This window comes from Vanellus vanellus (assembly GCF_965231255.1).
Source record: "Vanellus vanellus genome assembly, chromosome: 9".
Lineage (NCBI taxonomy): Eukaryota > Metazoa > Chordata > Aves > Charadriiformes > Charadriidae > Vanellus > Vanellus vanellus.
In genome coordinates, this window is record NC_138914.1 from 14,001,951 (window position 1) to 14,028,867 (window position 26,917).

Genomic DNA, 26,917 nt, shown 5'->3' on the forward strand with positions numbered 1-26,917 from the left:
GCAGCCTCCTGCCTGAGCTCAGCTCCCGGGATGCCTCTTGTTTATGCCCTGGTTTAGTGTACAGTGACATGTTGGGTGATCTATCTTGGGACAAGCCATCTCCACCAAGACATTGCTGGCAAAGGCTGACCTGTGACAGAGGGTTTCTCTGTGCATAGTGTTATTCTGGTGCAGCTATCCCAGACTGACTCTGCGTTTGGGTGAGGGTGGCTTATTCTAGCCTTATTACAGCTCATAGAGTGAGTGGGGAAAAAGACATGGGGCTATCCGGGAACAGCTGTGGCACTTGGTGACCAGGCTCTACCTGAAGGAAATCCCAAGCATAATGAGACCTATCCACTTTGCTACCCTAGGTCTCTGTTTTAACTACGATCTCTTTCGTGTGTGTGGACCTGTCCTGGAGTTGCACATAGTAACTTCTCCTAGCTCTTCTGGAAGATTAGGATATTAGCCCCAACTGGCTCAATTCCAGCACCAGTAATTGCATTTTGCCTCTTTGAAACCCCCCTGCAGTTTCAATCGGATGGAGTATGCCTTTTTGCAGTAAGCCTCACTGCTCTGTACTGCAAAACAGTGAGCAGATACCACCTCAGACCTGGCTGCATTTTAAGCAGCGAGTAAAGTGCACCCAGTACTTCCCAAAGTTGGCAGGTGCTTTAGTATGAATGGTGCTATCGGGCTGTGATGTGGTGGGAGCCCAGGAATGTTCTTGTCTTTATTACAGTGCCTTCTAGTTACAGTAATTTAATCACTGGTTAACGTGATCTTCCAGTTTAATCCAATAGAGACCTTATGGTCCGGTTATATGTACTAAAAACAATGAGGGTCACCCTTTTTCTGAGCTGTCACAGTTGCTTTAAACAGCTGATACAGTGGCAAATACAGGGTAGGGAGCCTTGTAGGGCAGTAACTGAGATCAGCTCTTCTGAATGGAGAAACAGAGATGTAATGAATTAAATGTCTGGCTGGGAAATCGTGCTTTGGCACAGTGCCAGGTCTTGGTCCATCTGGTGTCAGGGAAGTTTCGGTATTGATTTTGGAGGAAGCAGGACATCGCCAAAGTGGCAGCTCTTGCAGAGGTTTGGAGCTTGTGTTCACTTTTCCCGGGGCAAATCATCTCCCGAGGTAAAGGAAATGAATCTGTGTGACCCAGACCTAGGTCTGCTGGGAGATGCAAAGGGCAGGACTTGGAGAGCTGTGCAAGATGGTTTCTTTAGAAAATAGTGCCTGAGGGTTTTTGCAAGAGAGCCTAGAAGGGAAAAGCTGGGGTGGGGGGGAGGCGAAGATAGCTGGATACTGCAATGTGAGTAATATCACTACTGGTGGAAATCATTAAGGGGTGTAGCTAAGGATGTGGTGTCAAAGAGGTGAATTGGAGGTGTGGAATTTCATATCGGTGAACCAGACTCCCAAGGGGAGGCTGTGACTGAGAAGCTCTGGGAGAGTACATGATGCAGAGCTGTGGCTGCCTGCTACACTCGTCTGGTCCATCCCTGCTGGACTGTTTGGCCAGAGAAGCTGGGACAGTTTCGTGGCTACAGCAGGCGGTTCTCCCTAGCTGTCCTCTCTGTGATCAGGCTAGCTGCATCGTGGCTTGGCTGCACTTGTTTGTGGCTGGAAGAGGTAGGGGTGGCACATGCCACCTCTGTGTGTGGCCACAAGTTCCTCTTGTGCTCTGACCTGCTGCTGATCTTGGTGGGAGACTTACAGAGCAGACCCTGGAGCTGATGGTGTGCGCAGTTACTACCTCTTCCCTTCTCAGGAGCCCTTCTCTTTGGCAGTGCTCTGCTTCCTCACTGGGATTAGATGAGCTGATAAACAAGCCTGATGAATCTGGCATTGCAACCAGGTCCATAATACCTGTCTCCTTTAACAGAAGGCCCTGCCCCACTTCTGCAGCAGAAGCTCAGGTCACCTGAGTCTGGCCTCTTTGTTCCATGGTTGCTGTTTCTCTCCACAAAAGCTGGTGGGGATGGGAGTGGATAGCACTGGCACTGGTAGATGGCAAGGTCTGTGGGTGCACTTCCATATGCCCAGGGCATGGGAGCCAGGCTTAGAGGGTCTGCTGAAGGTAGAGGGCAACCAAGTGGGCCAGTGTGTTGTAGGATCTAGAGACCACTTGCTGAAGGGGAGCTGCTAGCTGAATGTTAGAAGGAGCAGCTAAAAATGGGAGATGCCCTTTGAGTTCCCTTGGGGCTGGGTGGAAGGGGAATTGAGGGAAATGCTGAGAAGGCTCTTTGAATGGGGAAGCTTTCAGCTCTGCGTTGCACAGATGAGTGACAGAAACTAGCTTGTCTTGAAGGATCCTTGGGAAGAAGATGCTGGGACCAGCTTAGTGGCTGGGATCATACCAAAGAGATGGACAGGGTGCAAAAATTCCTTCAAATCATAGAAAAGGGATGTAAATGAAAAGAAAATATGAATACTTTAAGGAGACCTAATCTTGAGAAGTGAACAGATGCCCTTGGTAGTAAGAGAGTAGGAAGTAATTCCAGATAGGAACTAAGTGTCTACCTGGAAGGTCTGGAAGGAAGGATTGACTTGCTATCCCTGAGCCTCTGAACCTGGAAAGTGATTGAACCCCTTTGGGAACTGGGCTATATGGAAAACTCCTTGTTTTAAGGAGCACAAACCAGCACAACTCTGACCGAAACACCTCAAGTTTCACTGTTCTCCATGCAAATCTGAATAATAGCCCTTGCAAGGTTTGAGGGGAGTTGAGGTTATAATCAGTGGGGTCTTATGAACCAGGCAGAATAAGGGTCCTCCCAGCTTATCATGCAGGTTAGTGGAGAGACTGGTGGCAAGTGGGGTTATTAACTCAATTAGCAGTGTGTGAGGAGTCCTGTGTCTGCTTCTGCCTTGTTGATTTGTTGGCCCAGAGAAATGGTGCGGGTTTCAGTCTTTGGCTGCCTTGTAAGACAGAAGCCTGCTGGGAGAGAGTGGGATGGGTTCTCCCTGAGCTTCCATCACCTGGGAGAGATGGCAGAGGCGGCAGTCCCTCTGGCATCCTTAGATCTTGTTGGGGGAAAGGCGACATGGCCGCACCATGCGGGGCTTTCCTCCGTGGGAGCTAGCTAATCTGTGACAGAGCACCTTAAGGAAAGGTCGAATGTGTGACTTCAAAGGAGAGCTGACAGGCCAGGAACATTTCTAGCTCCCGTGGGGCAAAACTCATGCTGCTTTTTCCTGGTTTGTTTTTCTGCTGTGCCCATCTGCCAGTTGTTGCTCTCTTCCAGGTGGGAAGAGGCGCAGGGAAGAGAGGAGGTGCAGAGGAGTTGAGAATAGCTGAGAATGTCTTTAGGCAAAGGAGATGGCAGATTGGATCACTGATCCTTGAAAATAACATCACATCTGACAGGGCCTTGTTTTAGGGAGCAAACCCCTCACTTTTCACCCACAGCACATCAGGGCAGGCAGGGTTCCTGCTGAGGTCAGTGTTTTTGGTTCAACCCTTGAGTATCCCTGCAGCAGGAGGAGCAGCAGAGCCCTAGGAGATGCACTAAACCTTCACTATCTGTCTGAAGAGGGTCCTAACCTAATGTCCTCAATCCCATGGTCTGTGGCTGTTCCTGCTGTTAACCACCATCCATTTAGCAAGGCAGTGACTGTGTCTGCAGCCGCTGGGATGTGTAGCTGTTGGTAAGGGCCTTTGGGAAGACCAGGGCCAGGCAGCGGAGGGAAGATGTGTTTGGTTTTTTTTATGTCTGTGCTGCTGCTGCTTGCTGTTACCAGCCTCCTTGGCCTCTGAGGGACCATCACCAGGTAGGCTGTTGGGTGGTAGTAATCTTTTAATCCTCAGTCTTTGGGTAGAGTCTCAGTCAGGGTGGGTGCTCTCTGTTGAAACACAGGAGCTAAGTGGACCTTGTTTCTGCCTGTGGTGGTCAGTAGATCTCAGTGGCCTGCTTGCAGCCAGAACTGGGAGACAGTCACCCCATCATGACCCCAAAGGTCATCTGCTGGATTGCACTCGTCTTTGGGCAGCATCTGGAGGGAGCTGCTGACAGCATGAAGGCAATGAGCTGTGTGTTAGGGAGGCCATTTGCTGGCTGAACAGGGGCATCTTTGCACCTCCTGCTCGGGCTAGAGAGAGCAGCGTGGTTCTCCACTCGGGAGGGATGGGGAGGAGCACCCAGGAGCAGCATGGGCAGTCCTGGTTGCCAGGGAGGCAACCAGGCAATGGATGTGTTTGCTGACATGGCCCTCCCTGCCTGGGAGCTTGCACCCGCTCCGACAGCAGCAAGTGATGGATTGGAGTCAGGGATGCATGGCGATTCCTTGTGCGGACCTCCTCTGTAAGGTGTCCAGACAGCTGCTGCCCACTGTGCTCAGTGGAGCATCTGCTTTGGCAGGCAGGAGAGGAGATGGTGGGGCCTTGAGGATTTCAGACAGTCACTTACTTAATAGCAATAACCATAGATGGGGCAGGGTGCTCATTTCTGACTGTGGAGGGACCCTCTTCCTTCCCTTTCTCAGTCAGAATATGTGCTGTGCTCGTCTTGGGGAGAAAGGGAGTTAATTGGGATGTGACCTCCTGAAACAGAGCTCCTTGGGTACAGGCAATTTCTCAAGAAAGATGAAGGTTGATTTATGCTTAACATGTCTGATCTTACAGATGCTCTCCTTATCCTGGGATCCCAGCTCCTTGCTGGGCTTTCAGAAGAAGCCACTGCCTGCTCTGAACTTATATCTGTGAGGTGCCTCTTTCTCCTTCAACATCTACATTCATGGTCAGAGCCACAGAACAACCAGGGGCTGAAGTTGGAAGGAGGGGAGTCAGATTTGGCTCCTGTTTCTGGCTTCTGTTTCTCTCCAGCAAAACTGTTCCTTTATGACACAGAAAACTCATAATGTAGATGTTTGTGGGATGACTTTTCTGCTGTGAAGTGCTGTACAAACTGAAGTTCTGCCTTTCAAAGATGCCCGGGCTGATTCAGGTTTTGGTGGTATTACTTGGGCATGCCAGGGAGTAGGATTTGGTTTGCTGTGCTGCTGTTTCTCTTCCCTAGGATTTCCCGTTTAGCTTGTGGCTGACTGCTGCTACCACCCCGTATCTTTCTGAATCCTATGTGAAATGAATCCCTGTGTCCCAGCTTGATTCCTAACACTCATAACCTCACCTTGGAGATGCCAGGTATCAAAGCTGTTATGTTGCAGGTCTCCTGGCTATGCGAACTGTGAAAGCACCTTCAGGACAGAAAGGAGTGGGGAGAATGAACATGTGAATTACCCCTAGGGAAAGTGGGTTTGTTGGGATGGAACAGGGAGCTGGGGAAATGCAGGAGGTTGCACTGCACTTGTCAGATGGGATTGTTCTTATGAGCGGCAGGCTGTCTGCTCTTAGAGGGTCTCTGCCATGCAACCCCATCTGTGGCTAGGCACATACAGTGGGGCCAGCTCTGCCTTTCAGTGTTCAGTTACTCATGATGTGCCATGAAGTGAAGTCTCTTTGGTATCTTTTTAGATTACAGCTTTCCTGCTGCGTCTCAGAAGGCTCTGCTGAAAGGGAACGTGACACAGGTGAAAGACAACTGGGAAACAGCCACTGTGCAGCCGCCAGTAGAATTTGTTGAGCCTGACTTGCACACGCCTTTCTCCAGCACACTGGAGGAAGAGGAGGGGCTGCTCCCTATAGACCACTCAAGAGGAGGAGTGGAGAGCCTCCAGACCTCGGGGCCAGAGGTTACATCTTCTGAACCAGTGGGCCAAGAGGACTCCTCCTCTCTTCTGTTTTCCACAGCTTCTGCCAGGCCAGGTGTTGTGACTGAGGCAGCCACAGGAGGGCAAGAAGAGGACTCTGTTGCTCCAGGCTTAGACCTTGGGAGCAGCATGGGACCAGGTCTTCTGCCTGTGTCCTCTATTTTTTCTACTACTACTGCTGTGAGGTCTCCCAGTATTTCGGAAGAGTCCTTTGAGGTGACCGCTGGGGACATGTGGGCTGTTGGGGGAACAGATTCGGAGCTGACTGTGACTACCACAAGAGCAGATCTTTCAGAGCCCACAGTGGAGGCTGGTGGGGAAGAGCACTCAGCCAGAGAGGAGTTCTCGGAGACCACGGTGGGGTGGGAGATGCTGGAGCCCACGGTGCTAACTGAAATGGAGCAGACCACAGAAGTGGCTGTGGGGACACCCTCTCCTGGAAGCAGCTCCCCAGGCAGCCAGACTCTTTCTGGCAGTGAGCAGCACCCTACTTCTGCATCTCAGTGGGACAGGGCTGACGAACCTGCGATGGATCCCGTTTGGAATGACACCGAGTCAGCCACTGAGACTGCGGCAGCAGAGAGGAGCTTGTCACCGCAGGCTGGGGATGCCCGCATGGCCATGCTGCCAACGGAGATGCCCTGGGACTCGGCACAGGTAGCACTGGGAGCAGGGAGAAGGTGGGAGATTGCACTGGAGATATTTAGGTACTTCTGTCTGGGGGAGAGTGTTTAACCCCTTAACCTTACCCACGTCCCTAAATCTCACTGGTGGAAGTATCTTCTTTTGTTCACCCAGCCAAAACTGCATTTTGAGGGATGTTTTTCACAGCGCTTCTATCTATCATGCATGGTGAAAGCCCTGCCCCCTCTCATCTTCCCCAGCAAACTGCTGTTCAGAATCCTGCTTCTAATAAACACCTGCCCTCTGGGGCACGCACAGCAGCGAAAGCTCCTTGTTTCCTCAGCCTGCATTATTGGAAGTGTCAGGACAAAAATGGCCCCAAGGATTTCTGGAAAGGGAGTGAGAAGGAAGTGCTATTTTTGCTGCTGCCCGCAGGGACCAGATGCAGAGCAGGTGGAGTAGGGTACAGCGATCTGTGAGGATGTTGTTCTAGGAGAGCCCGTGGGAGAGGAGGTGTGAGGTGCACTGCGGTTCCTGAATCCAGCAAACTGGCAGCTGGTTAAGGGAAGATAGGTAGCAGGAGCTGGCTGGTGAGAAAGTCCTGGGGAAAGCTTTTAATTTTGCTTTCTGCCCCCCAGGGTACTCAGGAGCCTGAGCAACTGACTTAGTCCCTCTGTGTGTCCAGTCCTGCCTGCAAAGTGCTGCCCTGTCTCACTGGTTTGTTTTAAGGACTGCAGAGGCTCCTAATTAGGTTTTCTTTTCTGTTAAGTGCTGATCACATACAGAATAAGGCTGCAAGCTAGAGAGCTTTCCACTGACTACCTGAGTCATCCTGGAGTCTGCCTAGAGGTGGGAGGTAGGCTAGGCTGTGGCAAGCTGGCACAGTAACCTTGTCCCTGCCCCATGAGCTAGCGCTGAAATGGTGAATCCTCCTTAGCATAGAGAGTTAGAGGACATTTGTTGCCTTTGAGAAGTGCTTCTCGGGGGTATGGCACAGCCCCTTGCTCCTGTCCCTTGTGTACCCCGTGCTTTCAGCAGAAGAGCTGCATTCACTACCCGAAAACCCAGCTGTCTTTGTCTTGTCTCTTCAGGTGATCTGCAAAGACTGGAGCAACCTTGCAGGGAAAAACTACATCATCCTGAATATGTCGGATAACATTGACTGTGTAAGTCGATCCAAAGAGATTTGATGACATGGGGGGAATCGTGCTTAGAGATGTGGAGGCAGGCACAGCTCTTGCTGTGTGCTTTCGCTACAAAACATTTTAAAAGCCCTAAATTTCAACGTCCCTATAGAGGCTGTGGAGAGAAGGGGAGGAGGACAGAAATATTCCTCTTCCCCAAATGGGAAAAGAGTGGGTGGAGAGAGAGGATTTTGCTCAGTCTAGCACATGTCAGTCCCATATTGGATTTTGACTAACTCCTGCCTGCTAGTCTGTGCCAATCAGTACCTGGATTGTCATGAGACATGAGAGCTTTTAACATTGCACCTCTTACTGGTAGGAAACATGGCAGGATTGAAGTGTGATTCTCCTTCCCTCTCTTCCTTTTCCTTCCCCTTCTTCCAGGATATACTAATATTCCTCCCTGATGGCTCAGAGGAATAGGGACTCCCCATTTGCAGTGTGAATGGTTCAGTGTCAAGCAGCTGTCACTAAGTCTTCCTTAAGTGCCTCTTCTCCCCACCCTGTTACCTTGTGTGTTATCTGGGTCTGTTAACCAGCCATGCTCTGCTAATCCGATGCCTGTCCATCCATCCACGTAAAGCTGCAGTTAATTCATGAGCCCAGAGCCCCTTGTGGTTCCCTGGTAAAAGGGCTCATTCACCTCTGCTGGGCCTTTTATCAGGCACTTCAAAACTAGTTGTGAAAGGCCTGGGGTCAAGGTGCCTTTCATAATTCTAAGAAATGATTATGAGCCTGACAGCCCAAGACAGAAATGTTTCATTGGGGAACCATGTTCTGGCCTCGTGTGTCTGCACTCTTGCTTGCTGCAGCTCCTGCTCTGGGCAGAACTGGCTGGTTTTGTTACTGCAGAGTGGTTTTGTGTCACTGAGCTATTTCCACTACTGGGGAGGTGTTTTGTGTGATTTTTGGGTTTTTGTTTTGTGGGTTGTTTTTTCTAAGGTGAACTTTTTGGGGACAGGGAAAACAGGGGAATTCCTATACACAATAAAGCATGCTGAGTGCTTTAAGGGTAGGTGAAAAGTCAGTCTCTGTCCTTATGATTTAGGCAAACCAGTTTGCTCTTTAGAGAGTTTTAAGTATCTCTGCTGCAGTTCACAATTTCAACTCAGAACATCAGTCCTTGAAAACCAAAGTCCTGCTGCCCTGTTTCTTCCATGTTCTGGTCCCCATTGCTTTTTCTCCCATCTCTATGGAGTTTAAATGCTGGTTAATTTTGTAATACATAGTGGCTTCCTTCCTGTGGTCACTTGCACTTGTGTTGTTTAAACCATTGGGAGGGTGAGAACTGAAAAGCAGATGTGCAGATGTCTCTTGACCAAATTGTGTCTTTACTGTTGAATCCTCACTTCTGCTTTGCTGAAAGAAGACAGTGCCCTGGGATAGGCAGGACTGCACTGTTTTTCTACTTGATTTCATGTTTCAAAACGTATTTCCCAGTGAATGCTTTGTGCTGTCCTCCCCCTTATTCAAAGGGACACTTGTCAACATACATATTTAACGTGAACGTTGCTTCGTTCCCTACTTTGCATGGCTGAAGCTGGAATCAAGCTCTACTCCTTTTCACTGATGTTGACGCAGTTTGTTTCCTACCCATGGTAATTTTCTCAGTTTGGGCAACTCACCTACACTCTGCCTGTCCCTTTTGTTTTCCGGTTTCTGTATCTGAGCCCCATAGTGTTTATGTTTCCAGGGTTGTGAGGGACAGCCTGCATTGAAAATGCTGTAGTTTAAATTAGTGTGAATGGGGATTCCTCACCCATTTCCTCTGTTTTGATGCCCTGATCTGGTGTGGTACCGAGTCCACTGGAAAGCTGAGGGACATGGAGGATACTTAGCCCCTTCCAGAGGGTTGCACCTTGAGCTTTAATGTTCTTCACAGCACCAGGCTTTTACCTGAGGCAGGGATGATGTCTGTATTGCTGGGTTAAGCTGGCAGCCCATTTATTTTCCTAATGGGGTCTGGGCAAGGCAGTCACTTCAATCTCTCTGGGTGCATCTCCCACTCAATATACCTGGGAATTTTGCCCAGGTGAGGACTGCAAGATCTGACCTGGCTACGTGTTGGGAGGTGACCTCCACCTCGGCGCATGTGTGTTTAGGCTTCTTCATAGCTCCCTTTTCCTCAGCACAGAGGATTTTATCGGTGCTGTGCAACCTCAGCTTTCCCCATTGCTTGAAATATCTCACCTCTGCCCTCATCCTGCTCTTGAGCTCAGCTGCTCGCCCTTCCTCTGCGTCCCCCCAGACGGCGGCGCAGGCTGGCGGCGGGGCAGCGATCAGGAGCTGCAGCTGAGCAGCATGGCACAGCATCCTCGCGCTGCTCCTCCTGCCTCCCCACACCAAAACTCGCAGAGGACGCCCTGACCGGCCCTTGTGATTCAGGCCCCAGTCATCGGTGTCTTTTCCAATTAGGCCATTTTCAGCACAGGCCTGTGCCTGCCCTGAGCGCTTCGAATTGCCATGGCAACGAGAGCTCTCCATTTTATTAATCATCTGTGTGGCCTTCAGGTTGGCATGGCAACCAGAGATAAGAATAGAAACACAGGAGTGAGAAAGCAGCAAAGGAGCCCGCCGAGGGATGGCTGGAGCATCTCAGGCTGAGCAGTGCCTGCTGACCCAGCGCTGGCTGCAGGGGAGAGCCCGGCTGCTTCCTTCTCACCTCATACCTTAATGTCACTTCAGGATCCCTGTGTGCTGAGCAGCAGGGCACGGTGCAGTGTGGGGCGTCCGGCAGCCTCAGGAGCACAGGAGGAGGGTTGGTGTGTCAGGAGATGTATGTGGGTCCAGCTTGGGGCACTGGGGACGTGCGGGGAGTGTTGCACCAGGTTTGGCATTGCTGGCTCTTCCACACGCCTGGTTCAGGCGTCTCGGCTGTGCAGTCGTGCCAGCCCTGCTGTGCTATACCTGCCCTGTTCCCACCGCGCACTCACCAAGGTCCCTTTCCTGTGGCAGGAGGAGTTTCGGCTGGAGAGGGGTCCCCAGCTGTTGGCACTGGTGGAGGATGCCTTCTCCAGGCAGGCGGATGGACTGCAGGACCGCTGGCTGATCTCTCTGAGCAAACCCAATGAGAACGACAAGCACTTGCTAATGACACTGGCAGGGGAACAGGGTAAGTGCTGGGAGAAGGAGCCTTCCCATGATGGGGGAGGGTGTCTTTAAGGGGCTCTCAAATGGACCTGCTCAGCCATGTCACAAGGAGCTTTTGCTTTCCAGTCTGTTTCAGTCCCACCAGTTCCCAGTGTTAAATGGACTGGAGGGATGGAGGGGGACTGAGGACATAAGACCCTTTTTCTTCACATCTGCCTTCTGGCTTGTTGCTCACCACTTGCACGAAGCTGCATCTTTGGCACTTTGCCTCCTGCTTTGCTCCATCGATTGCCTTCGCTTGAGCATCCATCAGCTTTATCCCGGTGCTTATATACTCTCCTCCACAGGCAGGACACTGTAATGCCGGGACATGACAGCCTGCTCTTAGTTCACTTCTTAACTTAACACTTCTTAAGTCTTGTCCAAACTGGACTAGTCCTGATGGTGCCTCCCCTGCATCCCCAAAGAAACAAAAGCTGACAGTGAAAGGTGGGCTGGGCTGGAACATTTTACCATCTCTTTAATCCCCTTTTGGCAGGGGAGTGCTTTTCCTGTACTGCTACTGCTGCCTGCTTAGTGATGAAGGCCTCTAATGTTGACGTTATGGCCTATGTGGAAAAAAAAAAAAACCAAAACCAACAGTATTCTAAAATGCCTCATGGTGATATGAAAATAGAGCTAACATTTAAGTGGTATTTGCTGTATTGATGCCTTAAATCATTGCATCTCTCTCAAGCCCTCGGGCTGGAGCATGTGCCAGTGAAAAGGCTTTGGTGAACATTTAGTCTTCTGTACTAAAACCTTCATGCCGTCATGAGAGAGGACATCCCCCTTCCTGGAGAAGAAAATAGATCTGAACTCCAGGGGGAGATATCCCTGAGTTTAGAAACCTCAGGAACCAAAGTATTTTCTGCTCTAAATAATCAAGCTTTTGTTCAGTTCCTCCTTCTACTGCTGTGCAAATGAAGGGAGAAATAAGCCTCAGCCTCTAAATCCTCCCTGACTGCTCCTGTTCTCCTGGCTGGGAGAGCATCCTGGGAGCTGTTAGAGAAGGAGGGTCCCAGGAAGGGTGGCCCAGTGTGGGCTGCTGGCTCCCTCACTGAAGCGTCTCCTGGTGGGAGTTGAGCTGTTACAGCACATCTGCAGCCTCTGCTGTTGTGCCAGGCACAGCAACTTGCCAGGGTGTCCTGGAGAGCAAAACACACCTGCTAAAGGTTGTGATAGGTGAGCATGGAGCTCTGTGGGAACATCTGGAGTGCTGCAGCTCAGGATCAAGTTGTGCCAGATGGGGCAGCTGGACTGGGCAGCACAGGCACCTGCCTCCATGACTTTCTGGACGTTGCTGCCCACTCCCAGAGCAGATGCAGATCCTGAGAGCTTTTGTGGCTGTGTGGAGGGCCCCTAGGTGCCCCTGGTGTCAGTTCATGCCTGGATTTTTTTCCCCCCTTTAAAGAACATTTGGAGGTACCCTTGGTTGTGGCTCTTGCATTCTTTCAGCCTCCTAACATAAAGTACCAGTGAACAAAAATGTGCATTCCCCTGCTTCCCTTCTCTTGGGGATTTCACAGTGATGTGTACATCTGTCTGAGCTGAGAGCAGTGCTGATCTCTCCCTCTCCTTCTTTACAGGCGTCATACCTACAAAAGATGTTCTCATGGCACTGGGGGATGTTAAGAGGAGCTTAGCTGAGGTAAGAGCCTGTCTGCCTGCATCCATTTGTTAAGACTAGCGGTACAATTAAAATAAGCACCTTGAAAACTGGGAGCATATCTCAGTTTAAGTGAGCGCTGAACCCACAGCAGGCAAACAGATGAGTCAGACACTTGGCAAACCCCTTCTCCCCTCTCTGGTAGTTGCCAGGCCATCAAATGTCTGCTCCCATTAAGAGAGTAACTGGGTTATTCCCTCCCTGCTTTTCCGGCTTGGTTGTGAAGCTGCTTTTCCCACGTTCATTTTGCCGGGATACTTGGTCTTATCCCTTCTACACTATTGCCTGTGGCAATGTGGGCCCTGCTTGCCCTGCAGCTGACTTACATACATTGGTTGCTCTCAGTAGCTCAAGCTTTGCTGAAGGAGGTGGGAGAGGTGCCTGTAGTAGATGGGACACGTTCACACACCTTCTTCCTGCAATCCCAGGCTCTGCATTTCACTCCTTTAGACAGGTGCCTGTACCTGGGCAGGCAGAGGACCAGGGGCGATGGATGCCAGACTCCACTACCAGCTGCCTCTAGCCCTCACGTATTCCCCTCTAACCCTGGGCTGCTTGGACAAGGATAGAGATGAAGACAAATTAGTTCCATGATCTCTGACTTTGCCCCTTAGGCCTATGGGATATCTAGGCACTGAGGACCTGGTTCTGCTTGGGATTTTTACACTACTAGAGTAATTCTGCTGATTTTAGCAGCAGAGTTGGGCCACTGCCTTGCGCTCAGGTTTTTTTCCTGACATAACAAAGTGGAGCAGTTAGACAAAGCAAATTAAGTGCTCAGTGCTGTATTGATTGGCTTACACCAGAGAAAGTGCAAAAAGCCAACCCTCTAGAAATTGTGTGACTGAAGTATCAGCAGCTAGAACTGACCAGAAAGAAGGATTTGTGTCAGTGCAAGGTTTGACTTCTTTGTGCAACTGTGACCCTATGTTAACGTGCATTCTACCAGAGCAGTACCTCACCACCTGCCTCTGGCTCTATCAATAATGAAACACTGCTCATTGCACTGACCTTGCACTAGCATGAGCTTGGAAGGAGGAGGGAGGATATTCTCTTACACATTTCATACTTACTATCAAATTGATACGTAACCTGCTTGAAATCTGCCAAGTCACTGGGACTGACGTTGGGCTTTGTTTGCTGACAACCACAGGGAGCCCACTTCTAGGGCAGCTTTTTGGATCGGCAGGCAGCTATCCACTTTCAAGACCTCAGAAAGATCACTATATTCTCTTAGGACCAGAGCTTTAATGGAAACCTATCTATTATGGTTTCATTCTCTGTCACACAGTCGCCAAAGCCTCAGCAGCCATCAATGGTCCATAGTTTGTTTTGGGTACTCTTAATCTTGGGCAGTTTCTCCCATGAAAGCCTCCTTGTCTTGCGCATAGGTGTGATCCTTGTGCAGATGATCAAGGTAAAATTGTGCCTACTGTCACTTGCTGACGTGTCAGCTTTCATGGCAGATGGAGTTAAATTTGGTCATGTGCCTTCTTGTCAGACATCCTGACTCCCCAGCCCTGGCTTTTAGTTCTTCTACCCACAGTGATGGTCCTGTGTTGGGACCCTGGAAAGTCTGAACGGAATGCCACCTGGCTGCAGGCCAGGGAATTTAGTGTACCCCTTCCTTCCTTCTAGCTTGGCATCCAGAATTACTCAACCACGACAAGCTGCCAGTCACACCCCAACCAGACGCGCAGTGATTATGGGAAGCTCTTTGTGGTACTGGTGATCATCGGCTCCATCTGTGCCATCATCATTGTATTGGGGCTCATATACAACTGCTGGCAGAGACGCCTGCCCAAGATGAAAAACATGGTGAGTGAGCACTGGACAGGTGGGGAAAGTGGCTGGACTCTTACCCCTTGGGATGGAGGGGATTGGAAAGTTAAGAGGGACATTGTTTTCCCTTGTCTGCTTACTGGGCACAGCTGGATACACTGATGAAGCAGCAAGGGAGCACATTCAGGCGTAAGAGAGATGCAAACCTTGCATTTCTTGCTGTGCTCAGAACAGCTCGTTTCCACTGCGAGGGCTGGGCTAGGAGTAAATTTACCTTTTTCCACTGACCCTGCAAAGTCCTCAGTGATCCTTATTGTCTGGTCTGATTGTGCTTCTCAGCAGCATTAAGACCTGTCCTTGTTTGTCTCCATTTGTGTTCCTCTGGTCCTTTGCAGTCACATGGCGAGGAGCTGCGCTTTGTTGAGAACGGCTGCCATGACAACCCCACCTTGGATGTGGCCAGTGACAGCCAGTCGGAAATGCAGGAGAAGAAGCCAAGCGTGAACGGTGGAAACACCATCAATGGCCCTGACAGCTGGGATGTCCTGATCAATAAGCAGGCGAGCGAGGATGTGGATGTGTTTGAGGAAGACACACATCTTTAGAAAAAGATGGGAGGGAACTGCCCCCTTAAATGCACTTGTCTCTCTCCTATCTTGACTGATGGACCATGGGATCAGGTGGCTTCTCAGGAACTTCTTAAAGGCTTGGGACAGGTCAAGTCTTTGGGCAAGTTTTCCCAACAGAAGTCCTGAGCCTGCGTCTGGAGCTTGGAGCCAGGAGGATCACTGAACAGAGGGAAGCGGGAGGGGTGGGTGTGTAGGTCTCTGTGTGTGTATTCCTATCAGTAGCACCAACGCTTTCATCACCTTTAAATGCACTTACTGTAGCTCTCTGGCAGTGGCTGAGAGTGGCTGGGCTTGAGAAGCAAGGCTGTCTGCCACCAGGAGTCCAGCTTTGGAGAGTGAATTCACTTTGGGAGTCCATCTGGAGCTACGGCAGCCAGATCCTGACCTTGAGATCACATTCAGTCCCTGCAGGTGCAGTAAAACCTGTGCATTCTGGATGGAGAGGAGCCAAGACTCAGTCGATGTTCTGGGCAGAGTTTGCATTCCACACGTGAACAGAAGTTTTCTAGTGCTCTAGCATTCAGCTGCTAATTAGATGAGCTGATGTTTACATCTGGGGAAAACATTAGGCTTTCTTCTTGTTTTCCCCCTTGCACCACAAACAGCCCCACTCCCTTTTTCAGCTCCGCAGCTCCAAGCTGAGTCTGCAAAGTTTGAGCACTTTCCCCTTGCTTTAGTGATTGCAGAGAATTTGCTGCCATGGTGCAGCATCTTAGCTGGAAACTTGCTTTAGGTTGGAGAGTTGCTCAAAATGGATGTTTACCTGCCTCTTTCATGCATCAGCCTGTGAAATCAGCAGCAAAGTATCTCTTGTCTAAGTCTCAGTTTTAGACTGGCAGGCCACCTCCACTCCCGTTCTGCTTTCCCAGGATAGTTTGGTTTCAGTTGGTCTTTTTGAGGTAAATGTAAAGACTATGTGAGACTTTTTAAACAGGGAGAAAAGTAAAAACTGGGAATCGGATGATTTTCTAGTCCTTTTGTTTCATTTTCAGCCGTCCGCCCTGAGGGGGGAAAGTGTTTAATGTCCCATAGGTGTAAATTGGGGCAATGTCTTTAAAATCACTGCATTTAAGCAAGTGTAAAAGCCAGTTCAGATGAGATGAGAATCAGATCTAAGAGCTCCCCAATGAACATTTCTCAGGCATGCCTCGGGCAACTTAAAGGCTCCAGCTCCCTGAAGACGTGTGATAAATGGCACGTGAATATGCATAATTGTTCTCTGAGCCCTGCCTAAACCCAGACTCAGAACTACTGTCAAGCCTGAAATCCCAGAACGCCTGTTTCTTCTGCTTTTGAGGGATTGAGGAACTTGCTTTGGTCAGAGGCAACAGTATTCCTCTCTGTTACGGTGATCTGCATGCTTGCTTACTGCAAGATGCAGCTTCGTATTTGGTCTTTAAGGGAACCTTTGTACAGAAAAACCCCAGATATGCAGCCTGATGCTGAGCTTGTAAATCTATCCCTGTATGTATAGGTATTTTTAGCATGTTCATCCCTGATGCGAGTGCCTGAAGTCAAGGTACAAGAGTCTGTTGTTTCATTTTGCATAGCGCTTTGCATACAAACTGAATCACAGATCACCTCGATGTAGAACCATGTTGATATCAGTCTATTAGGGATTCAAGAAAGCTGATAGCCTTTGGTTTCCTATCCAGATTCCAATTTTCAGTGTGTTTATCTTGCCTCCGTACCTTTCTCCATGTTGTGTAGGAGATGGTGACCATCAGCTCCTTTTGTATCTTGGTAGGGTTGCAGAGATGCTTAGAGCAATTTCCTCTCCTGCCCCAGTAGTTGATAATGGGGACAGTCTATGGACATGGACAGCCACATGTGGCCCTTCTCTGACCACCCCTCGCTGATGGCTCCTGCTGAGTTTGATGGGTCTGTGCAGTGAAACTGCACGAGTTTGGTGGCTGTGTTGATGGCGCTTTGGGTCTTGCAGGAGTAAACACAAGTTGTTATGATACGGCGAGTAAATTAAAGCATGGAGTTAAAATTTGAGTTTGTATAGCACTTGGCATAATGGGGCCTGGCATGGCTGTGGCCGTTAGGCAGTTTCACCATGTAAATGTTTCCAAGTCCGCTAATCCTCATTAAATACATTTTTAATGCCCAGTGGCTATTAAAAAGGTAACGCTGCCAATTGGATGTGAATCGGTTCACCCACAAAACGCTTCCGTGCTGCACTTCATTGCTAGGAGCTGCTTTGCTGCCCTGTTTTCTCTCCGCTTTACTCATTCAGAGAAACAACAAGGTGCTGATAAAGCAATGCTTCTGGCTGGGCTCAGCACCTCCTGATCTAGTGTGAAGTCTTTAAAATTTAAAGAAACCAGGGGGGCTATGCAGGCTTATTTATAAGCTAGCAAGTTCTCCTTATTTGCTCTTCTGGCTTCTTACAGCCTGAAGGTTTACCAGAGACTGTAGAGCTCTCTTCTGTGTCCGGAGCATCCAGGCGATCTTGAGAGTCTCTAAGGGTGGCCGTCATGAGGCTGAGAGCAATTTTCTGCTGTCTCTGACAGGGTGCACCTGGCTGTATGATCTCAGTTTAGCTCCAGAAATCTACTGGTTAATAGCATTTCACTTTAGTCTGGTGATACTTTTTATACCTTTACAGTTTGTTTTTTCTCTGTATCGTTTTTTTTGCACTAGGCTGATCTTGTTAAGTCAATTGCACTGTTGTCCCTCTCCCCGCAGCCTTGCAGAGACGGTCATCTCTGGGGATCCGCGGGCTGGGGAGCGCTGTAGAGTGGCTGTTGATAGCCCACTTACTCCGTTGGGTTTCCAACTCTGCACAGGGAGGGTTTAAAGAGGAAGAGAAACTTTGTCTTAGCATTTGTAACGGGAAGCTTTTCTATCACCTTAATGTAGTTAAACTTCTTTTTAACAAAAACTGTCAAAGCTGGACTTCTCAGAGCGGTGTGCCAGGCGACGGAGCAGATAGGGGGGACACAAAGTGATTTCTAGAAAACTGGTCTCCACCTACTCGGACTTCACTGTAGTCCCATCTGCCAAACGTTTGATCGCACTGACACCTGGTGGCTGCTGGGAGACAAAAAATGAAAAAAAAAAAAAAAAGACTTTTTTTTCCCCCCTCTGAGCTCTGGATGTCTGTTTCCTGTGACTTGCCCAGGACAGTCACCTGCTTTAGTCACAGCGGGCTGCTGGCCTCGCCTGTGAGCAGAGGGGCTCACACCAGGCACATAAGGGATGGTTTGTGTGAGTACATCCCTGTCTGCAAAGCAGTGAGATGGGACGTTCCCTGGAGCCATTCGTCTCCCTTTCTCCTCCACTTACCCCCTCTCCTCCCGGGGAGCATGGCCAGAAAGCAGAGGCTCTGGCTTGAACGGAGGTGGTTCTTCAGAGAGAGCATCAAGTGCTGGTGTGAGGAGCTCTGCGCCCTGGGGAACACCGGCAATGCCATCGGCTGGATGCATGGCCAAGATCAGAGTGGCTCTCCATCTCTGTGGGACAGCGGCCAAGCTGCAGATTACTCCCAGATGTTGCCCAGATGTCTAGCACAGCGTTTGTAATATGGAGTCCAACACATACTAGGACTTTGCATTCTGCAGACCGCCTCGTGGCACGCAGGGTGTAATGAAACAATGAGAAGTGACCCAGTAACTGTGTTGTGGAGTATGTAATGCAGGTTGAGAATACAGTTCAAGATACCACCTGAAGGATCCTTCTGGGCAAAGGATGCAGTGCAAAATGGAGGTGCACTGTCGTACGGATTATTGCAGTACGACCTCGGAGCATCACAGCAGGATCCCGCTGCAGCCACTGCTGGCAGCAGCTTGTCTGTTCCCGTCCACCTTTGCAGCCATGCAGGAGCACCTCCGTCCTTCACAGAGGGTTTGGGGCAGCTTGAACAGTCAGAGACAACACGCACCTTCATCCATGCTGGCTCACGAGAGCCTTGTGGGCTCATCTCGGCTGCCAGCCAGGCTCCCAGCTGTTCTTCTCAACGCCTTTCTTCCTGCTAGACCTAAACTGTCTGCAAGCCCTGGCCACTGCTCGGGACTCCTGCCGGAGAACGCTTAGAAACACTCACGTCTGGCCCTGGAAGTGACGGGGTTGTGGTTTTTGTTTTCTTTGCAATAAAATGCACCTCCTGGGTGTCTGAACACTGACTCGAGCGCAGTCCTTTGCATGGTTGCATCTGAATTGAATTCATGTCGGCCGCATCTGTTAACAAGGTGGTGGCCACGGTCCCTCTGCCAGCATGGGGGGTGGTGGCAGCCTCGTCCTTGCTGCCCAGGAGAGCCCACCTTAATTCTCCCACTGCAGGCTGCTGTCGAAGCCCTGAACTATGCCAAGTGCCTGGGCTGTGGGGTCCCGGCTGCCCCCGTGGGGTGACTCCTGTCCCATGGGGCACCCCCACCCCATCCCCATAGGACCTGCCCAGGACCCCTGTTCCCTGCTATGGTGGCACAAGCCTCTGTTCCCAAGCGGAGCCCCTACGTGCGTGCACACCCCTGTGTGTCCCAGAGCAGGTGGCCCCCCCCCATCCCACGCCGGCTCCTGAGCTGGACCCCACGCAACCGAGGGGGGGGTCAGAGCCCCGCCATGTGTTCCAGACCCACCCACGTTCCGGACCAGGCTTCCCCTAGGTGTGCTCCAGACCAGTCCCCCCCATGGTTGTTTCCGAACTGATCCCTCCCCCGTCCCGTCCCGTCCCGTCCCGTGTGCGGGGGCAGCAGCACTCCCAGTTCCACGCGTGTCCCAGAGCGGCCCGCCCCGCTCCCCTCCCGGCCTCCAGGCGGTGGTTGCTCCTCCAGCCCGCTGGGGGGCGCTGCGCGTCGCGTCGCTAGGCCGGGTCTGCAGCGGGGCCGCTCTGCCCGCCCCGCCCCGCCCCTCCCCTCCCCACCGCCGTGTTTACATCCGCCACCGCTTCCGTCCCGCCGCAGCTGCCGCCCCTCCGACCTCTTTCCCCGGCTCGGCCCGGCCCGGCCCGGCTCCTTGCGGCTGCCCTCCGCTCTCCGCGTCAATGCGGCGCCGCCGCCCCGCGGCCTGCCCCGGCCATGGACACCAGCGACCTGTTCACCAGCTGCAAGAAGGGCGACGTGAGCCGCGTGCGGTGAGCCGGGCCCGGGTGGGACGGGGCGGGGGGGTGCAGTTCCCGGCGTTCCCCCACATTGAGCTGCTGCCTTTAACCGCTTTAACGGCCTCCGGGAAATGGGGTCGGGCCTGGCGGGGGGCAGCTCGGCCTCACCGTGCCGCCTTACGGTCTTCGCGGGTCGTGTTCACCAGGAGCCCCGCCCGGGCTTCCCCTGCCGCCAGACCCGCCGGCTCTGGCAGCCTCGGCTCTCTCTGAGGCCGCCGCCGTGCCAGGAGGCGCCTGCGGTGCGAAAGGAAGAGTTTGCTTCTTTCTAAGTAAAAGCGCCTTGCTTTTCCCCCAATGAATGGGGTGTACGCTAAGTCTTTGCTCGTGGTTCTGAGGCCTGCTGTAAGGTTTGCTTGTTCTCTTAAAATTCAGGCATCTGAATATCAGGCGGTTATTGTGTATTTCATTGGTGTGAATGCTGTCTGTGGCCAACGTCCTTGCAAAAGGCTGCTCTTCAGCTGCTCTCTACCGTTGGAATCTGTATTTGCATTGGTGGGAAGATAGATCTCTGGGAAGTCATCGTCACGGGCTGCGGTAGTATCTCTGAGAAACACTGAGCTGCTAAATTTCAGGCCAAGTCTCCTCGCTCATGTTGAAGCGGTACGGCTCAGCTGCAATGATTTCGGATCAGGAGTCAGATGGGTTTGTTGTCTGCAGGGTGAATGGGTGTTGTAATGCAAAGGCCCCACGTTTGCAACAGACTCTACTGCTGCATTTCATGGTTTGAGTCTAAGAATGCTCTTCACTTTTGATCCTATTTTATTCTTCTGGTTCCCAACATGTGGATCTTTCCAGATAATCAGAAATAGTCTCTCTGTTTCAAGGTGGCTGCTAAGGAAGGATGAATAGGCAGATATATGAGGTGTGGGGAACATTGTTATCCACTGTGTATTCACATTAGATCAATTTCTTGCGAGCTGATGGCCTTGCAGAGGTTTAAGATGACCAGCATAGCATTGATAGTGGAGAAATGATCAGTTTGGGAATGCTGTCAAAGCAGAGGGGAGAAGTTGACCACATGGGGCTGAGCAGAAAGGAGCTGAGTTGCTTGTGACTTTGAATGTGGTCAGAGGAACCTGAAGTTTGAGACAGGAAAGGGACTGATGCAGCAGATGGAGAAAAACAGTCATGGTGAAGAATCATTGAGAATCATGGTGAAGGCTGAGGGGGACTTGTACATATGGTTAGGAGAGGTGGTTGTTCCAGTAGTTGGGGACAGGCTATAACAAGAGCCAGGCTATACAGGAGACTTGTATGCAAGGCAAAGGCTGGCTTGTAGAGGTGCCGAAGAGGGAGCGTTAGCAGCATTTGATATAGCCTGAATGTGCAGGCCAAGGAAGTGGCAGGAATTAAGAGCAGTCTGGGGCGACACTGATGTTGTTGTTTGCGGCAAGAAAAGCCACAAGCAGGATTGGAGTCCAGCTTTGGCCTTGAAAACTTGACCACTTATTTGTAAACGTCCAGGCTGTGAGTGTTGTCGGAGAAAGTGAAGGTACCGCTGAAGTGCTCAGGCTGCTTTTGCGATTGCTGCCCTGTTAGGGGTCAGCAGGAAATGGATTTGATTCCCCTCTTTCCCCATGTGCACCACTTCAATCTGAAGGAACCTGTCAAGTCGTGTTGCAGAATGCCATTCTTTGGGTTGAGGATTTGACTGATGATTGTTCAGCCATAGCTGACAACTCCCCAAGTTGAATGCAAGATCTTGTCATACCTTTGGAAGTTACTGTATGAGATCAAAGTTACATCTTTTGAAAGAGGAGACTATGACTGAGTGAGCAGCTGCATGAAGTTATAACTTCGCTTTCCCTTTTCTTCCAGATACCTTCTTGAACAGCGAGATGTGGAAATTAATGTCCGTGATAAATGGGACAGTACACCACTGTGAGTCCTGCAGCCTAGAGCGCTGGCTGGGCAGGAGGGGAGGGCTTTCAGAGCTCTTTTGCACTCTCTGCATCAGCAGCTAGGAGCACTGTTACAAAACGTCTCAAGTTCTGCTTTTTGGGAGATTTGGCTACATATTTCTGCTTTTCTTCTCTGCGGGTGCTGTGCTAAATATGTCTTTGTCTCCCCATCTGACTGGTGCTTGCTGTAGTAGTGCTCAGAAGGGTGGTTAGTTTTGTGACCAAATTACCTGGATTAAGCAGTCTGTTCGTGGCCTGATTAGACTTTTTCTGCCTCAAACTCTATGGCATTCTAGCATGTCTTTGCGGGTGAAGGCTTGGCTTGATGAAATGCAAAGTGACTGTGGGATCCCAGTCTGTCTGGCAAGGCTGTGAACATGCGGTAGGTAGTGAGGAATCTCATGCTGATGGTGTGAGCTTTTTACCTCCCCCACATACACAAACACCATAATTCCAAACATCCCCCCGCTTCCTTCTTCTTCCCCCAGCTTTATATGCTGAGCATGACATCATATGATATGAAATATCCCTTGGGTCAGTTGGGGTCAGCTGTCCCAGCTGTGTCCCCTCCCAACTTCTTGTGTGCCTCCAGCCTACTCACGGATGGGGTGATGTGAGAAGCAGAAAGGGCTTTGTCTCTGTGTAAGCACTGCTTGGCAAGAACTAAACCATCCCTGTATTATTAGCAATGCTGGTTTTGGCACAGATCTGAAACGTAGCCCCGTACTAGCTACTGTGAAGAAAATTAACTCTGTGTCAGCCAAAACCAGCATACAATTCCAAAGTGCATTTAGACATCTGTAATACATTTAGAGTACGGAATAACTTCCCAAAGTAAGGGTAAACTAACATTTGCCTGCTGCAATGCAGGTTACATGATTCTCCTAGTTTGTAGGACAATTTGAGGTCTTTGTGAAAGAGAATCCCAAAAGGCTTAGATTGTGAAACTCATCGTAAGTAGGACTTTGAGGGGTGGATTTGCTGTACATCCACGGTGGGTGCTGTTCCCTCGTTATCATAGTGTGCAGCAGTCAGACTGACAGCAGAAGGAGCAAGGAGTGTTTTTGAGAATTCAGTGGAATTGCTGAGTGCCCATGAAATGAGTTCTTTGAAAATGAGGATGGATTTGGCAGTTGGTGGTACAACAGAAGATACTGAACCCAGATTGGGACCTTGAGATTTCCTTGCAGGACAGCAGTGCTTAGGAGTGCTGGGAACAGATCCTGCTTAGTCTATTGCTGGGGTCAGACTTTTATGCTATTCAGTAGCAATTCCTCACTTCTATGAGGAGTCATCATCTAAGCTTGTCAGGGACGGCTCAGTGCTGAGGTCTGCATGCTGTAGTGTGCCCAGACACCGAATTTTGCTTCCTACTGTATCTCTAATTTTCTTTCTCTTGTTATTGTCAGGTATTATGCTTGCCTCTGTGGACATGAGGAGCTTGTACGATATCTTCTAGCCAATGGTGAGCAAAAGTGTCCTGGTTATGGATACAATATCTTTCTCCATACTGGTCCATAGGGATTGTATATCCTTCTAGTTGTCCCTTGTGGAAACTTCTTCTGTTACAACCAACCATCTGATCAGTGATCTCAGGCTGCAGTGGGAGACCTGGATACATTTTCATGGTCCCTTTTGCAGGCCATTTGCTGCTTGAATTTGCTACAGGGAATCTTTCTCTGCTGACTCAAGGCAGCATGACATTCTGAAACCACAGCTGATATTTTGCAAGGATGCATTGCTGTTGGGAGCGTGCTGATGTAAGATTTGTACTTCATCTGAAGAACTGTCTGTGAAAAACTGTCTTGTACTCTCCTGATAGCTTTGCTTTGTAAACAGGACTCAAAGGTGAAATGCAAGGGCTTTTACTAACCTTACACAAAGCAAGACAAATTCTCCAGGCAAAGCACCTGCCCATTTAGTTCCCAGGACACAAATTCCCTTAGGTAGTGGTGATGTTCTGTGTTCTGGCAGAGGAATTGCAGTACAGAGTCAGATCTCAAAACGTTTGTCTCTTGCTCTGCATTCAGAGCATTTTAATTAACCACTTGTGTAATTCTAAAATAGCAAAATTCAGGTGCCCTCCAAACGTCTAGCAGGGTCTAACCTAAAGAGGCATCTCTTGCTTTGTGCAAGGCAGAAATGCTTTTTAGGAGGAGCTGTTAAAAGCCCAATAAGTAATCGTACTCTTTGTACAGTGAGATTCTTCTTCCCGGAACACTGCTGGAGTCATGCTCAGAGGCATATTACCAGGGTCAGTTTAAATGAGTCATGACTTCTTCAGAAAGGGATTTTGCTGTGGGAGAACAGCTTTAGGTTGCACACATGTAAGGGGAGCTTAGTTTTTGTAAATATGCTCAGCAGCGTAGGGGGTCACAGTGAAACATGTCACCAGCTAAAAGTCATACTCATTTGGCGACCATTCAAGGACACTCGAGAAAGGTTGAACTCTGCCTGCTGGTATGTACCTGTGATCATTTTGCAGGAGCGAAATGTGAGGCAAACACTTTTGATGGGGAACGTTGTTTATATGGAGCTCTGAGTGATGCCATCCGACGTCTGCTGAAGGAGTACAAACAGATCACAGCAAAGTGCATGAAGAGAGACTACTATGATGTCTTCCTGCAGCGGTAAGCAGATGAGGCAGCTCCAGGTGCAACGCATTCTGTCATCCTTCCTTAGCTGTTAACCTGGGTATTCAAGCTCTCTGTTAAGGGCAGATTTGAAAGGCAACTGATCAGTCCCCCATCTCATTCCTGGGCGTGTAGAGCTTCCTAAGGGATGTTCCTTTGTGCTCTGAGGAATGACTTCCAAGTATGTGTGCATTTAAAATATAGCCTCCGGCGACTCGGTTACAGACTCCAGAGCCAACAGAAAGCTGGTCTTTCTAATGCAGAAGCATAAGGCTGTCATCCTTGACTGTCAAACCAAAATCAGATCACTAAAACCACATCACCGATTTAGGATAATATGCCAACTGAAATTAAGTTTCAGGCCTGAAGAGCTATCGCCTGTGAGCTGAGGTTTCCAGCAGTGATAATAGGTGTCTTGTTTCTGAGATAGAGCACCTTAAGAATCCTCAAACTGGCTTATAGGGACAGTGCTCAGTTCTTTCTTTTTGTTCATTAAAATGTGTTAATTTAAAGATGTTTCTGATAGTTCCTTGTCACACCTTGTAGTCTCAGCCTAGAGCTTGAGAAGAAGCCTAACTTGCTATAGGAGTAGAAGTGTCAATCTTTTCTTCTTTCTGTTTTTCTACCCTGGTAGTTCTTATGTTATTACACAGACTTGATTGGGTTTTTTTTTATTCCCATGGGACTAGCTTAAAAAAAACCCAAACCAACAAGGTTTGAACGTCTGTATCTTCAAAATTGGAGAGCAAATAAGTCCTAGAAAGATCTGACAGTCTTTCCGTTACTACAGAATCCTAATTTCTGATGCCGTGGGGAAAGAGGGGAGGAAGGAAACTCATTTATCTGAGTAAAATCAGATTCTACTTTTCAAGGAAATAGAATTTCGCAGGGTGATTTATCACTCCCCTGGTGAGTTTGTGGCTCAGATGATGCAGGATTGAGCACACATGAAAACTAAAATGTGCTGTTTTCGGCTTCTCATGCCAAACAGACCTTGCATTAAAATTGAAACAAAGGGCAGCAGCAGGGGGCAAAAAATAGCTGCCTAACTGCTTCTATTTAGTTGTTTGGTGTTGGGTTTTGGTTTCTTTTTTTTTTTTTTTTTTTTCTTTCCCAAAACACTAGTAGGAAGGATGTTCTAGTGGTAGGAGACTCAGATCAGCATTCAAGACCCTGCTTTGACGTCATCTACTTGTGTGACCCCCACACCTTTCTGTGCACCAATCTGGGTCTCTAGAAGGAGTATATTCCCTGATATCTGCCTGATTTGACCTCCTGGGGATGTTTGCAAGGATATATATGCAAGGGGTGATAGGTATTGGGAAACACTGGTGATGGTTGCCATAAATTCTGGAAGTAGCAATCTTATTTTTTGCCTTTTAAAGAATGACTGCATGGTAAACAACACTCCGTCTCTGGTGTGGCAATTGCCTGCGTTTCACGCCTATAACATCCTTCCTTCTTCTGAGGATGGGCGACATCAAGTCCTCTCCTATTTGCTGCATGGTTAAAACGTGCACGCTGACAGTGCCCAGAGAGCAGGAAAGTTGCACCTTACTGTGTAGTGGGGTAATTCTTTTGGGATGTATATGCTTCTGGAGGCTTTTTGTCAAATGACAATTTAAAAGCAGGATTGACCTTCAGAGATGTGTTTTGGGGCAACTAGTTCCTCTTTAAAGGCTGTTCCCTGTGTTCAGGGGCTCACCTGAGGTGGGAAGGTTTCCTTCTCCAGCCTCCCTCTTACATAAACGAAACTTCTTTGAGTCATTGGAGGGACTGAGAGATCCCAGTCTAGTATGTGAAGTACCAGCCCCTGTGCTGGCCTTCTAACTGAACAGGGAGAGACTGCAATTTCCACAGGTATTTGTTCATTTAGACCTGACTGTACCATGTACCCCACTAGCTTTACCCCATTCTTTCCTTTTTCATTTGATAATTAATTTCCCCTCTCTTTGTTCTTACAGGTTGTTGGAGCAGGGTTACCAAAGTGACATTGTTTTCATTGTTCATGGCAAATCCTTCTGTGCCCACCGCTGCATTCTCAGTGCTCGCAGCGCCTACTTTGCGGAAATGTTTGAGACCAAATGGAAGGGGAAGAACATGATAGTGTTGAAGCATCCACTGGTGAGCAAGGCTGTACTTCAAGCACTTTCCTTTCTTTTTCTGTTTCAACTGGGTGAGAAAAGTGAGTAGGAAGGACAGTTTGAGGGTTAACTTCCACAGTGAATAGCTCCCGGAGCTCAGAATGACCCTAATCAAGGAGAGGCGCTTGTGGAGGTGCTTTATGCAGTAAAATAGCGTATTACTCAAATAACAAAAGGCTGTGGACTGCATACTTCCCCTTCGTTCCCTCTGTCATGGGCTCAAACATATCTTAACAGCTTACCTGCTACTGCAATTAATTATGTGCCAGCTGCGCCACGACTCCTCTGTGGGATGAGTTGAGTCTGTCTAATTCCTGGTGGACAGGTGGTCTGTAGTGAACACCACCTCCATAATTGGCGCTAATTGAGTCCCTTTTGTTGCCTTTGCAGCAAGAACTAAATAAGCCATAAGTGCATT

At 49.6% G+C, this 26,917-nt stretch overlaps 2 protein-coding genes across 2 annotated transcripts in view; both read left to right on the forward strand.

Moving 5' to 3' along the window:
* PODXL2 (podocalyxin like 2) overlaps positions 1 to 14,693 on the forward strand; it is a gene marked incomplete at its 3' end in the record, with an annotated part of 29,475 nt that extends 14,782 nt beyond the window's left edge. Inside the window, exons 3-8 of the mRNA XM_082487494.1 lie at positions 5,465 to 6,357; positions 7,416 to 7,490; positions 10,464 to 10,620; positions 12,227 to 12,288; positions 13,945 to 14,124; positions 14,484 to 14,693. Coding sequence (XP_082343620.1) covers positions 5,465 to 6,357; positions 7,416 to 7,490; positions 10,464 to 10,620; positions 12,227 to 12,288; positions 13,945 to 14,124; positions 14,484 to 14,693 — 1,577 coding nt within the window. The remainder of the gene's footprint in view (positions 1 to 5,464; positions 6,358 to 7,415; positions 7,491 to 10,463; positions 10,621 to 12,226; positions 12,289 to 13,944; positions 14,125 to 14,483) is intronic.
* A 4,933-nt stretch (positions 14,694 to 19,626) lies between these two features.
* Positions 19,627 to 26,917, forward strand: part of ABTB1 (ankyrin repeat and BTB domain containing 1) — a 28,710-nt gene continuing 21,419 nt past the window's right edge. Inside the window, exons 1-5 of the mRNA XM_082487880.1 lie at positions 19,627 to 19,794; positions 21,640 to 21,702; positions 23,132 to 23,187; positions 24,208 to 24,352; positions 26,320 to 26,479. Of these exons, the coding sequence (XP_082344006.1) occupies positions 19,739 to 19,794; positions 21,640 to 21,702; positions 23,132 to 23,187; positions 24,208 to 24,352; positions 26,320 to 26,479 (480 nt within the window). The 5' untranslated portion in view covers positions 19,627 to 19,738. The remainder of the gene's footprint in view (positions 19,795 to 21,639; positions 21,703 to 23,131; positions 23,188 to 24,207; positions 24,353 to 26,319; positions 26,480 to 26,917) is intronic.